Below are 13,248 nucleotides of genomic sequence, written 5' to 3'. Positions count from 1 at the left end.
AAAAAAGTACATTATTTGGACTACAGCAAACATTGGGATTTTAAAAAATTCGAATATTAAATGGCATTCAGAACATCATCCACATGGACGAGGGAGAGATCAAATAAATCTGCAGATGCCTCTATATACAAAAAGGATGTCTTAGGTTTTGGACTATTAAGTACTTTTCCTTCTTCAGACAATACCCTAAAAAAACAATTACAAAGTACTCTGAAACCCTGCCACACCCCTTTGATTAAATCACACTTCACAAAATATTTAGAGAAAGCATGAACAAATCAAATAAACATCAAGGCAGGAAATGCAGCCAGGAATGCCTGATCCTGAGCTTCCCCAGAGTCTGAAGGGCTGCCTCACTTGAAAATTTAATCAAACACAATCTACTGTAATTCCATTGCAGCCTTTGCACTTAAGGAAAGCTAGTTCAGTCTCTGACATTTTGATTTTCACAGCAGATGGAAGCAAAAAAAGAAAGAAAGAAAGAAAGAAAGAGAGAAAGAAAGAAAGAAAGAGAGAGAGAGAAAGAAAGAAAAGAAAAAAAGAAAAACTTCCGCGGCTCACAAACATATGTGTCCAGTTGAGATTTTCTTTCTCCAGCCTTATGCAACAACCAGCAAACAAACAAACAAAAAGGTTATTTTCTAGTACTCACTATTACTCCAGGATTTCAGTAAATATTTGATACTGATCTCAAAGAAGCCCGAATCCTGCTGGCTGGCCATGTCTGCGGCATACAAAGAGGCTGGGACGACGGGCAGCTGCGGGGAGCAGGTACCGGGCGTGATGCGCCTGTCACAGGTTGTGATGTCAGCGCGGGGTCAGGCGCCGAGAGGCAGCTCTGCGGATTCACCTCCGGCTCCGGCCGGGAGTCCTCATCTAAAGGACACCGCCGAGCAGAGAGAGAGATGCTCGGCCGCTCCTCCTCCTCCGGGTCCAGGACTTGCTTCTTATTTGCTGGGCGCTGATCTCCCTGCAGCCCTCGGAGGCGGCGGCCGCGCTGCTTTCATTTCGGGGCTGTCATCACCAGCAACGCCGGCTGCCGGCCGCCCACCAGCTCGGCTCCAGTCAGGTATGGAACCGAGGAAGACCCCACCTGAACTGGGATCGGCTTTCTCCTGGGAGGGAGGGTTTCTAGGCCGGCCTCCCTGACGCGATGCAGGCAGCCTCCGGCCCTCCCGGCCGCCGCGGGGCTGAGGGATGGGCCAGGAGCGCCGCCCCCTGCCCCTGCCCCCTGTCTCAACCTGAGTCTCGGCTCAGCCTCCGCCTAGGCTGCCGGAGGAATTTTCCCAGCTTCGGTGGATCCTCTCTCTTCAGCAAGGTTTCCCGTGAGCGGCCCGGGTGTGCTCTGGCTGCTGCTTCCCCTTGTGTCTGTCCCTGAAATAAACACAACTGCAGCACGCTGCGGTAAGCAAAGCTGCAGCCCTGCATCTGGTTGCAGCGACGGTTTGGAACACCCCATCCGTCAGCCTCCTTGCAGTAAAGAGGCTCAACGAGAGGACGCTTGTCTGGGCTTTTTCTTCCCTGCCTTCCACACGCACGGTGGAATCTGCATTTTGTACTTTTCCCTCCCAGAAATGCAGTGTTTTCAAGGGGCACCAGAGCCCGAATGTGTGCACTCTAAGGGAACAGTACCAACTGCTTAGTTGGCTTGATTTTGTAATGTCACACATTCCACAATGAATCTTATGCTCAAACCTCTCATTTCTAAGACTCACCAAGCCCAGTGAAGCTTATTTAATTTTATTTGTATGAAAAGGACAAGAAGCAAAGCATTGGATTCCTTCCTCTACCATGGCTTTTGATTTCACGAATTCTTGCTATCAGGTGTCCTGATATTGGTTAGCTTTGTTTCACATTATCATTTAGCTTGACCAGGGGATTAAATCAGAGTACTGTATTTTAATAAGGACAGGTTATGTTGGAGGAGGTGGGATTTGGCCAACTATCTCATAAACCACAGGATCCTTCCCAAGTCCCAGTACATTCATGATTAATGTTTTCTAAAAAACAACAAGAAAGTAATAAACCATGTTAATAAGTATTTAACACAGCAATGTTGGGCAAACTCCCCAAATCAACACACAAACAGGACTTCCTAGATTAACAGTTCATTTTAGAAATGGAAGGGAAAGACTGCAATGTACTTTTATTTTTGTCTTAAAAATATTTTAAAAATTCAACACTAAATAAAACTTTTAGAACTATGTCCTGAAAGGCCCTAAGATACTTTATTAATTTAATTAGTTTTTCAAACTCATTACACTCACCCAAATGGCAAGCACTCAATCACTCAGATTTCCAGCTCCACTTATACACTTTATTCTGATGAAATCTCTCATCAGATTGACTTCTTTTTAATTCATGTGCATACTCGAGTTGCTGAGCTGATTTTATCGCTTGTACTTTGAATGTATGGATTCTAGGTAAAATAGACCCAAAGGTTTTTACCTTGAAACAATTATTATATCTGAAAATAAATTTCATACCTACACCCATCTGATGTGGTGTTTCCTCAAGACTCAGATGGCAATGAATGAACAGGTAGGCTACGCAGTACCCTGAGATTAACGATGGCACGGGCTCTCAAGGCAGGGCCCCATGTTGGCTCCTGGCACCAGTGCTCACTAGCTTTGAGCCCCAAAGTAAGTTATTAACTTTGCTAAGCCTTCATTTCCTCATCTGTAAAATGGGGTTGTACTTTCTTCCTACAGTTGCTGGAAACAATAAATAGCACTATATATGAAACGGGCTCAGCATAGTATCTTGCCCATAGTTAACACTTCATTACATTTTAGCTACATTGTTTTTTTTTTTTTTTTTTTTTTTCTTTTTCTATGAGACAGTCTCACTCCGTCGCCCAGGCTGGAATGCAGTGGTGCAATCTCGGTTCACTGCAACCTCTGCCTCCCGGGTTCAAGCGATTCTCCTGCCTCAGCCTTCCAAGTAGCTGGGGTGACAAGCATGCACCACCATGCCTGGCTAATTTTTGTATTTTTAGTAGAGATGGGGTTTCACAGTGTTGGCCAGAGTGGTCTTGAACTCCTGACCTCAGGTGATCCGCCTGCCTTGGTCTCCCAATGTACAGACATGAGCCACTGCGCCCGGCCCATTCATTCTTACTATGAATCCTTGGTGACTCTAGAATAGAACTTTTTTTTTTTTAAAAAAGCTAAATACCTTATTTTCTTTACTCTTTATGCGGTTTAAAAGATATATTACTTTTGAACACCAGTGGTAACTATTTGGGGGGAGCAAGTTGGAGACATTTAAAATCAGTTGCAATAAGCAAACATGCTATCGTATATTGCTACTCAAATATATAGAGATTCTCTCTGTTGACTTTATTTTCTAAAAAATTTAACTGGCTTTTTAAAGTTTTCAATACTTAAATATATAAGTTTTCAGTATTAACTACTACAAACATACTAACTTGCTGAGAATGCCACTCATATATATTTCAAGGGAAACTATCATAAAAATGTAAATGCTACTTAGAAAATAATGTTTTCAATGGCATCTAGCTTTCACTGTGAAGAGTGAATCAGCAACCAAGAGCCCAGTTTCTGTCTCTTAGAACCTGAAATCTTGTCCAGTGTATGCTTTTTTTTCATTTGAGTACCTTTAAAGAGGGCATATACTGTAAAAGAACAGAAAAGGGCTTTTGTTTTGTTGAAAGGCCTGCAAATCAAATAGAATGACACCTGCTGCAAGCTGAGTTGAAACATTTATCCTTTTGTCTCCTCTCTCTCTGGGGGGCTTAAAAAAAGTAGTCAGAAGAGGCACCTGGACAGAGGTAATTTAAAATACAACAGTAAAATCTGAATGTGTCCCTGGCTTGCCAATGACTTCAGTTATGATTTAAGAGGACCTAAAGCTATCTCAGCTTTCACACCTGTAAAAAGAGGGATCCTTCCTTAAAAATTTTAGGAGAACATACAATGAATTGTCAAGCATGGAATAAGGCATAGATATTGGGGGCTGAGTGAAAGATAACAGTAATACAGGAAAAGTGGAAGGCCTCAGAAAATGGTATCAAAGAGTAGGAAAAAGGTCAGGCACGGTGGCTCATGCCTGTAATCCCAGCACTGTAGGAGGCCGAGGCGGGCGGATCATGAGGTCAGGAGATCAAAACCATTCTGGCTAACACAGTGAAACCCCGTCTCTACTAAAAATATGAAAAAACTAGCTGGGTGAGGTGGCGGGAGCCTGTAGTCCCAGCTACTCCGGAGGCTGAGGCAGGAGAATGGCGTGAACCCAGGAGTCAGAGCTTGCAGTGAGCTGAGATCGCGCCACTGCACTCCAGCTTGGGCAACAAAGCGATACTCCATCTCAAAAAAAAAAAAGAGTGGGAAAAAGTCAGAAAGTGGCCTGACACAAGTGATGACACTAAATGAATGACACCATCTACATCTGTTGAATATAAATAGTGTACTTAAAAATACATGTATTTTTATATTTAATCCTCACCTCAAACCTATGAAGTAAATACTGTTATTAGCCCCATTTTACAGATGAGAAAATTGAGGCTTAAGGAGGCATAAAATAAGGTCAAACTCATATGGTTGGTAAAATTTAGGTCTATTTTAGACCATGAGACATTTATCATAACTTTGTTATTTTTTTTTTAATCACAAGCAAGGTGAGAATCATGCTTACCAAGTTCTTCAGAGAAAGTTCAGGAAGAAGCTGGGCACAGTGGCTCATGCCTGTAATCCCAACACTTTGGAAGGTCAAGGCGGGTGGATCACTTGAGGTCAGGAGTTCAGGACCAGCCTGGCCAACATGGCGAAATGCCGTCTCTACTAAAAATACAAAAATTAGCTTGGCGTGGTGGCACCCGCCTGTAATCCCAGCTACCTGGGAGGCTGAGGCAGGAGAATCACTTGAACCTGGGAGGTGGAGGTTGCAGTGAGCCTAGATTGCGCCACTATACTCCAGCCTGGGCAACAGAGCAAGACTCCATCTCAAAAAAAAAAAAAAAAAGTTCAGGAAGAGATGCTAAGGTACTCCTTAACATAGCAGAGGTGCTTCAGGTCCCATTGACTCTCCCAGCCTAGTCACTGCCTTCCTGCCTGGCTTTAGCCTGGCTGATGCATTCCCTGGGGGCTGTAGCCGATTCCGAGAAACCAAGAGAAGAATGCCTTTATTTTTCACATTAATTTGATTCATTAGACAGGCTGTGATCTCTACAAGGATGCCTGACCTAGAGTGGAGGTGGGGTGATTGACGATGAAAATCTAGTCTGAACTCCACTCTCCAATTTGGCAGGCACAGAGGTGGCAATGGGCTGCTTCTACCCTGGCATGGGTCTGCATCATCCCAGGACTCAATCCAGGGAAAGGGTGCCTATTTTTTTCCATCAAGATACCACATGGGCTGGTGGTAGTTCTGGGTGGTCAGTGGGAAGGAGGTAGGTGGTCAGAAGAAAGAAGTGACCCATTGGTCACCTCTGTACCTATGTCCTAGCAAGCCGTGTGTAGCAGAGTGGGATGAGAGTGGTAAAGGATACAGGGATTATATCTCACAGTCTATAGCATTTACTCTCCTCCTGCCTTGATCCCGATTATAACCATCTGTCCTGTCTCTTCCTCCAGAAGACCTGTGTCTTACTCAGCTTTGTGTTCCCTACATTTCCATAGCACACAGTAAGTCCTCATGCAATAAACATATGTTGAGCGAATAAGTGAATGAGCGAGCTTGTCATGCCTGCCTGTTATCTGCTGCCTGTGGAAAAAAAAAAAAAATGTGTAAGAAATGCAATTTTTTTGTTTTAATTCATACTTAATTTACTTTTCTTAAAAGCATTTTGGACAATTTTTTGAGGCTAAGTTGTGTGGCATTCAAAAAAAATGTGAAAACAAAGCTTTGCAAACAGTCTGGATGCATGCCAACATCAAGAGCCATTACCTAATGATTTTAAACCATCTGATGGAGTTGATTGGGTTAGGATTGGAATCCACCCCCTTTCCTTGTAGACGGATGCACGTGGGTACACATGTGTAATTACTGTCACAGAGTGACATGTACATTCATGAACAGAATATGTTAGGCAGAAAAGAAATGTTTCACTAGCATCCTGAGGAAACAAAGGAAATCACTAAATGCAAGAAAATAATTGCTTTATCAATTTTTGATCAGCAGTCTCAACTTCCAAAAAAGCATGAACTACATTATATTCCCACTATTATACATTGTATCTTAAGAACAGTTCCAAATCAAATTAAGCATCCCCTGAGTTGAGATACAAAGACAACAGTTACAATCAATGGTGACAAGTATGGAAAAAGGGTTTTGTTTTTCTTTAAACAGTAGAATAAGAGGCCTTTTAGAGATAATCTAAAGGACAAAGTGTTGAGATAAATAACAAACTTCTCTTTTGACCTATTTTTGATGCACTATTTGGACAGATCTATCCTATCCTAAGAAATATTAGAGAAAAAATATGAAATGATGCCACACAATGTCCATGTGGTAAGCATCAAACACAATAATCATTCCCTTAAAAAAATCCAACCCACATATATAAATCTTCACAAAAATAGATGCAGCAAGTTTTGAAAAACATTTACTCCATGACTATCCACTGCAATTTTTTTCAATGAATTGAAATACATTTAAATGTTTTGAATGCAATAGAACTTCATTATAGCAAAGCTTGTTGTTGTCCAGATTCAAACATAAACAAGAAAAATCATGTCTTCCAAAATTGTTTTCATTGAAACATAGCAGCAGAACTCATTTTTTCTTCCCTACTCAGCTCCCCTGCGAAGGGGTTCTATAAGGAACCCAGAGCCAAGACAAAGCAATAGGAAGTCTAGCACAATGGGAAGCCCCTGAAGGGTTTAAGCAGAAGACAATAAAAGACCTTGAGAAGCGGCAGCAGGGAGTGGAGGAAAGAAAGCCTGGAATTTACCCTGCTTTCTGCTCTGCACATGGAAGGCCCCCTCCATACGTCCATTGTCACCCAAGGTGTTTTGATAGGTCTAGAGCGGGGTAAAAGAATGGTATTTATTGAGGCCTAATATTGGGGCCTGGGGCTGGGCTGTATATCAGAGGGCATGCACAGACAAAGCTGAACAAAGGGGCACACCGACTGGGCACCTGCTGGGCACTTCTCTAAAACTGGCGCTGAGACATCATTAGAATGAATTAGAACTAGGGCACCAGTTAACCCGGGCCTGCACACTAGTGAAAGGAAAACTGAGCCTCTCCGCTGACACTGCCTCGGACAACTGAATGGTGACTTCAAGAACAAATATTCCGGCCAGGTGCGGTGGCTCACAGCTGTAATTCCAGCACTTTCAGAGGCTGAGGTGGGCAGGAGTTCGAGACTAGCCTGGCCAACATAGTGAAACCCTGTCTCTACTAAAAATACAAAAATTAGCTGGGCATGGTGGCAGGCGCCCGTAATCCCAGCTACTCAGGAGGCCGAGGCAGGAGAATCGCTTGAACCCAGGAGGCAGAGGTTGCTGAGATCATGCCATTGCACTTCAGCCTGGACAACAAGAGTGTAACTCTGTCTCAACAACAACAACAACAGCAACAACAACAACAACAAAAAGTAATCAAAGGATATTAATTAGAAGGGAAGTGACATTGTAGACCAGACCATGCTCTATCATATAGAAGCTGTACTGCTGGCAAAGTTGTTGAGCATCTCATTTTCCTCGTCTGTAAACTAGTGCCTTGTCACACAAATCTGTTATGAGGATTACATGAGTGCCTAGGCAGATGATAACTGTCATGTAGCAAATCTGTAGCGAGAAATGAACCCAGAATATGCAGCGCAAAATTCCTCCTTAACTCCACAGTCAGGTTAGGAAAAGAGAACAAAAGGAAAGAGAAGAGAGAGAACCTGCCGATCAAAGAGAGACCCCCACCCCCATCCACCTCTGCTGGCTACAAAGGTAAGGCAGATCTGCCCACAAGGCTGGAAGTTTTGGAAAGGTGAAGAAAGTCTAAATACATGCACATACAAACACTATTACTTAACATTTTAGTGCTTCCAATGTTTGGTGCCCAGGGTAAACTTCCATTTGAGTAGAGGTTCCGGTTAGGCTAGTATCATCTCAAAATTTACCTAATTTAGTCTTCTCATCAACCTCTCAAAGTAGGGCCTGCATATTTGGACATTATTAACCTGTAGCCAAAACCAGGAAATGCTGTAGTTCATACATATTTTGTACACATGAAGATTCGACCTCAATTTCTGCAGAATAAGGTCATAAGCACACTTAGTATTTAATATATTTAAAGACATGTATGCAAAGAGAAAACATGGCAGCATTTCCCCCACTGCCCCTTAGCATGAAAGCATACAATATTAATGATAACTTTATTATCATATTTTTGAATACCACCAGCAACCTGAGAAATTATTTACATTCAGATACAAGCAGGTCGAATATAACTGGCCAAAATAGAAGCCAACTATTAATACATAATTATAAAATATTAAGTCCCTTCTGAAGAAGCAAAAAATGGCATTTGCGGCTGGGCACGGTGCCTCACGCCTGCAATCCCAGCACTTAGGGAGGCTGAGGCGGGTGGATCACTTGAGGTGAGGAGTTCAAGACCAGCCTGACCAACATGGTGAAACCCCATCTCTACTAAAAATACAAAAATCAGCTGGGTGTGGTGGCGGGTGCCTGTAATCCCAGCTACTTGGAAGGCTGAGGCAAGAGCACTGCTTGAACCCGGAGGGCGCAGGAGGTTGTGGTAGGCTGAGATAGAGCCGCTGCACTCCAGCCTGGGTGACAGGGCAAGACTCTGTCTCAAAATAAATAAATAAATAAAATGGCATTAGCTTTGCATATTATTATTTACCAAAAATGCAGACACATAATGCTTCACAGTATAAAAAACACTTATATTTATATCAGTCATCATCACCCTTTAGATTTGCCACCTACAGGGGAACTAAGAAAATGTTGGTTCTTCCCTGTATGAACGATAATCTAGCAAAACAAAAAAACAGAGCATTCTCATAGTTGTATGAAGTTATTGGGTGATGTTCCTATTATTTGGTGATAAAAATTAAATACCTTTTAGGGCTAGAGTGAATATTCCCACCAGTGTCCCCAATTTGACACACAAAAATAAATATCAGAGTTTAAGTTATAAGGGAAAGATCAACTTTTCCTCAAGATACCATTTACTGTACATAATAATTAAAACCTATAATTTTCAAATCAATGAAGTTGAGGAAAATTAGAAATTCTGGATAGTTTTTTTAGTGCATGCTACTTAAATTTTACATTTTTTTCCTTCTAGGTGCTAAAATGTTTTTTCTTTCTAGGTAGGACCATGTTTATAGTTACCTACTAGCAAAGGTTGAAGGGCTGGGAATTAGGAAACTCGTGATTCTGCTTTCTATTTTGACCCTGATCCTATGACCTTGGACGTGTTATTTATCTACTAAAAGAAGAACACTATTTCCCATCCCCAGACTGCCTCGTCTCTTAGGACAAGACAATCTTTGGTTTTCTATACCACTGGGAGGAACCACTGCATAGGAAAAGCAGAACACCGGGTAATAAATTATTCTGTATAACTCTTTGGCAAACATTATTTAATTTTTTGGCAATAGATTCACCTTCTTGGTTATGTTCTAATAAAGCTCATGTCAAGAGTATCCATGAAAACACACACTGGCTGACTAGCAGGAGAAGCTGACATAGGACCAAAAAATAATTGGGGATTAGAAAGCGATAAATCAATATAAAAACTATCAAGCTGTCTACTGTGAAGTTAATGAAGTAATTCAAAGTGCTTTGTTCAGCTTAGAGGAAAACCAATAGAAACTATATAACTAGACAATTCTTGTAGATCAGGAATAAACAACAGTCACACACCAGGTTATTATCACTGAGATTAAGGACAGTGGTCTAAGGAATTAAGGATATGTTACAGCATCACTTCCTTTGGAACTACCACTTTAAAAATAAGTGTATACCTCACTGAGCATCACAGATTTCACCTTCAAAGTTTTCAACATGACCATCTGTTCATGGAGCTGTCTGGTACAGACCCCGGGTTTCTGCCTTTTAGAAGACGGTGGTCTAAGCCTGACAACAGTGGGGCAGAAAAACCCATACATCACCTTCCCTCTCACAGACGACGTTTAACTGTACAGTAGTAGAAAATGTGACTGTGAAGGAGCAAGTATATTTTAGAGGACAGAGAAAGTCTTACAGGGCGTGTGTTTAGAAAGGGTGGGAAATCACCACCCTCCTTTGACCAGACAGGCAGGGCTTTGTGTAGGAGGGTGGGGCTGTCAGAAACTGTCTGAATGATGGAAGGCAGCAGCTTAGCAGGCTAGTGGGAAGAGCGACTCCAACTGCACGGCTCAGCTTAGGAGGCACAAGTGAGGTCAAGAGTAATGATCTTTGCAGACCGTCTGTAGGGGTGAGATCACTCTGAGAAGCCCAAGGAAACAGAAGTGGACAGTCATGGTTCTGACTCTCAGTGTTAGCTATGGAGAAACTCAAGCTCATGGTCAGATAAGCCCTGCTCCACCCAGTAATGGCTCCAGTGATCCACTTACGTGTTTGACCTATTTCTTTCTCATTTATAAGGTGCGCATGATACTGCTCTTTACATAAGGTTGTTTCATGATCTTAAAGGAGATTATGTAGATGAAAGGGCTTTGCATTCCCAGGGTGCTAATATTAGATTATCAGGGCTCCCATCAGTGTAAGATTCAGACAAATAAGAGGGTGAGTGGTCCCTGCTCAGCCCGTCGCCCTTAAAGAAACACACTGGCAACTTCCCTCCTTGTAATAGCCTGCTGGACTTTTAGTTTTGGGTTTAGGGACATGCCAGGGGTGTCCTGCTCTTTAAGTGGCCATTCATCAACTCCAGGAATGTGCTGGTGGTTTGCCTGAGTCTTATCCAAATGCCACTCTGGATTTTGGATAAATACAGGATGGGTGGCAACTGTGGTCAAATTACTACTCCACCCTACCACAAGCCTTATTTTCCACCTTCTTTGCTCCTCAAGGGAGTTTCCCCTTTTTCTTATCCTTTAAAATTATTTTTAAATATTTATTTGTCTATGAATTCTTATATCCTTACCTTGGTATATGATTTTCCCATATACAATTGAAATTTTGTGTTCATTACAAACAAGGGGTAGCAGAAGTGTAAGGGAAGGCACATGGACGTGGGCCTTCACCAGACTTCTGGATGAAAGATGAGATGACTAGACAATTCCAATAGTGAGAAATGTATTAGGAAAAAGGCTGAATACAGAAAAAGTACAGCAATATGCTCTCCTTTGGCTTTATATCTACTCTTCCAGAGGAGGAAACTGAAATTTATCAGGGTGGGTCCCACAGCAGAGTAATGATAGTAACAGTAACAGTGATTATTGCTGGTCATGTGATAAAACTGAGATTGGAACTCCGATCTGGTGCTAAGCCAGTGATATCCAACAGAAATGCAATGCGAACCACACATGCAATGTTAAATTTTTTAGTAGCTACATTAAAATAACCAACAAGAAGCTGGTGAAATTAATTTTAATAATCTATTTTGTTTAACCCAATATGCCAAAAATTATTTCAATAATTAATGAATATAAAAAAAATTAGTCAGACATTTAACATTTTTTTGTACCAAATAGTTGGAATCCAGTGGGTATTTTACAGCACATCTACATGTGGACTAGCCACTTCATCATTTTTTTTTTTTTTTTTTTTTTTTTTTTTTGAGACGGAGTCTTGCTCTGTCACCCAGGCTGGAGTGCAGTGGCCGGATCTCAGCTCACTGCAAGCTCCGCCTCCCGGGTTTACGCCATTCTCCTGCCTCAGCCTCCCGAGTAGCTGGGACTACAGGCGCCCGCCACCGCGCCCGGCTAGTTTTTTGTATTTTTAGTAGAGACGGGGTTTCACCGTGTTAGCCAGGATGGTCTCGATCTCCTGACCTCGTGATCCGCCCGCCTCGGCCTCCCAAAGTGCTGGGATTACAGGCTTGAGCCACCGCGCCCGGCCCAGCCACTTCCATCTTATGGCTAATGTGTACAATAGCTACAAGTGGCTAATGGCTCCCTTATTGGACAGCGTAGCTCTAGAAGATTCCTAAGTATTTTTGTGCCATGAGCCCTTTTAGCAGTCTGGTGAAGCCCATGAGTTCCTTCTCAGAATAATATGTTTACATAAATAAAATGTAGAAGATACAGGGTGACAAAGAAAGCAATTACTTTGAAACATAGTTATTCAACTATTTTAAAAAACACAAAATTGTGGTATTGTATATACCTGCTTCTTTAAATAGTGCTTTAAATAACATTATTCAGAGGCCTAATAATTATAAGAAATTTTAAACAAAATAATGATCATAAATAATATTTCAATATGCCTAAAGCAACTGTAATGATGATGAAAATATCTGTGACTTCAACCGGTAACAAATTAACTTTGAGTTTTGGAGTTAATTTAGTGGGTCAAACCAAGACACTTTTCTAATGACACAGAATAGGAGGGAATACATTAGAAGGCATCGTTCACAGTCAGGGTGAGTACTGTTTCATGAAACCTCTGTTCTATATGTATGTATACACACAGTTAAATACTGGGTTGCAGTGTAAAATGTACTTTATATTGTGAGTCATGGTTTTAAAAAGTTTGAAATCTTCATACTCTGCTAGTGAGAATGCAAAACGGGTTAACTACTATGGAAAGAATCTGATGGTTCCTCAAAGAGTTAAACATAGAATTACCATATGACCCTGTAATTTCACTCCTGTACACATGCCCGAAAGAAATGAAAACAAGTTATCAAACAAGTATATGTACATGCATGTTCATAGCAGCACTATGCATAATAGCCCAAAGTCTTCAATGTCCATCAATGGATCAATGAATAAACAAAAGGTGGCATATATATGTAATGCAATATTATTAATCTGTAAAAAGGAATGAAGTTTGGGAACATGCTACAACATGGACGAACCCCAAAAATGTTATGCTAATTGAAGAAGGCCGGACACAGAAAGGTTACGTATGATATGATTCTATTTATAAGACATGTCCAGAATAGGTAAATCCATAGAGACAGAACGCAGATCAGCTGTTGCCAGGGGCTATGGGGAGTGAAGAACTGGGAGAATCTGCTTAATGGTGAAGGGGTTTTTACTTTGGAGTGATGGAAATGTGTTGGAACTAGATAGAAGTGGTGGTTGTGTAACACCGCGAATGTACAAAATGTCACAGAAGGGTCACCTTAAAATGGTTAATTATATGTTGT

At 41.6% G+C, this 13,248-nt stretch overlaps 1 protein-coding gene across 2 annotated transcripts in view; it reads right to left on the bottom strand.

The window, feature by feature from the left end:
• FRY (FRY microtubule binding protein) overlaps positions 1-3,711 on the bottom strand; it is a 272,666-nt gene extending 268,955 nt beyond the window's left edge. For both annotated transcript variants that reach the window (XM_050766803.1, XM_050766805.1), the window contains exon 1: positions 653-3,711. In XM_050766803.1, coding sequence (XP_050622760.1) covers positions 653-722 — 70 coding nt within the window. In that variant the 5' untranslated portion in view covers positions 723-3,711. The remainder of the gene's footprint in view (positions 1-652) is intronic.
• Positions 3,712-13,248: the final 9,537 nt, after the last annotated feature.

The sequence above is a fragment of the Macaca thibetana genome, chromosome 17 (genome assembly GCF_024542745.1).
Source record: "Macaca thibetana thibetana isolate TM-01 chromosome 17, ASM2454274v1, whole genome shotgun sequence".
NCBI lineage: Eukaryota > Metazoa > Chordata > Mammalia > Primates > Cercopithecidae > Macaca > Macaca thibetana.
This window is presented reverse-complemented; position numbering and strand designations above follow the sequence as displayed.